General features: G+C 48.0%; 1 protein-coding gene across 1 annotated transcript in view; it reads left to right on the top strand.

Moving 5' to 3' along the window:
- HOXC9 (homeobox C9) overlaps positions 1-381 on the top strand; it is a 2610-nt gene that overhangs the window by 431 nt on the left and 1798 nt on the right. The window contains exon 1 of the mRNA XM_035894120.1: positions 1-137. This exon is cut by the window's left edge and continues 431 nt beyond it. Within this exon, the coding sequence (XP_035750013.1) occupies positions 1-137 (137 nt within the window). The remainder of the gene's footprint in view (positions 138-381) is intronic.

Below are 381 nucleotides of genomic sequence, written 5' to 3' on the forward strand. Positions count from 1 at the left end.
CGGCCGCGGCTACGCGGACTTCATGTACGGGGCTCCGGGGGAGCTGCGAGGAGACAGAGCGCAGACAATTCCTTCCCCGGAGTCCGAAGCCATCGCTTCCAGCAAACACAAAGAAGAAAAGCACGAATTAGACCCCAGTAAGTCGAAGTCATTCTTGTTTACGACCGGGGAGGCATTACGGCTTCCAGGACCCTACTCAATAAAATGAAATTACCTTAGAGAGCCCGACCCTAAAACTCCAGATACGCAGGAAGATCTGGGGGTTTGAGCGAGTCCGCCTCGCAGAGCCGGAGAGCGAATATCTCTACTTTGTTTTGTGCTCTTTAGTCTTTTTTTCTTTTTCTTTTTTTTTTTTTTATTTTTTCCCCCTTTATTTATTTT

This window comes from Egretta garzetta, unplaced genomic scaffold (genome assembly GCF_000687185.1).
Source record: "Egretta garzetta isolate BGI_Z169 unplaced genomic scaffold, ASM68718v1 scaffold225, whole genome shotgun sequence".
Lineage (NCBI taxonomy): Eukaryota > Metazoa > Chordata > Aves > Pelecaniformes > Ardeidae > Egretta > Egretta garzetta.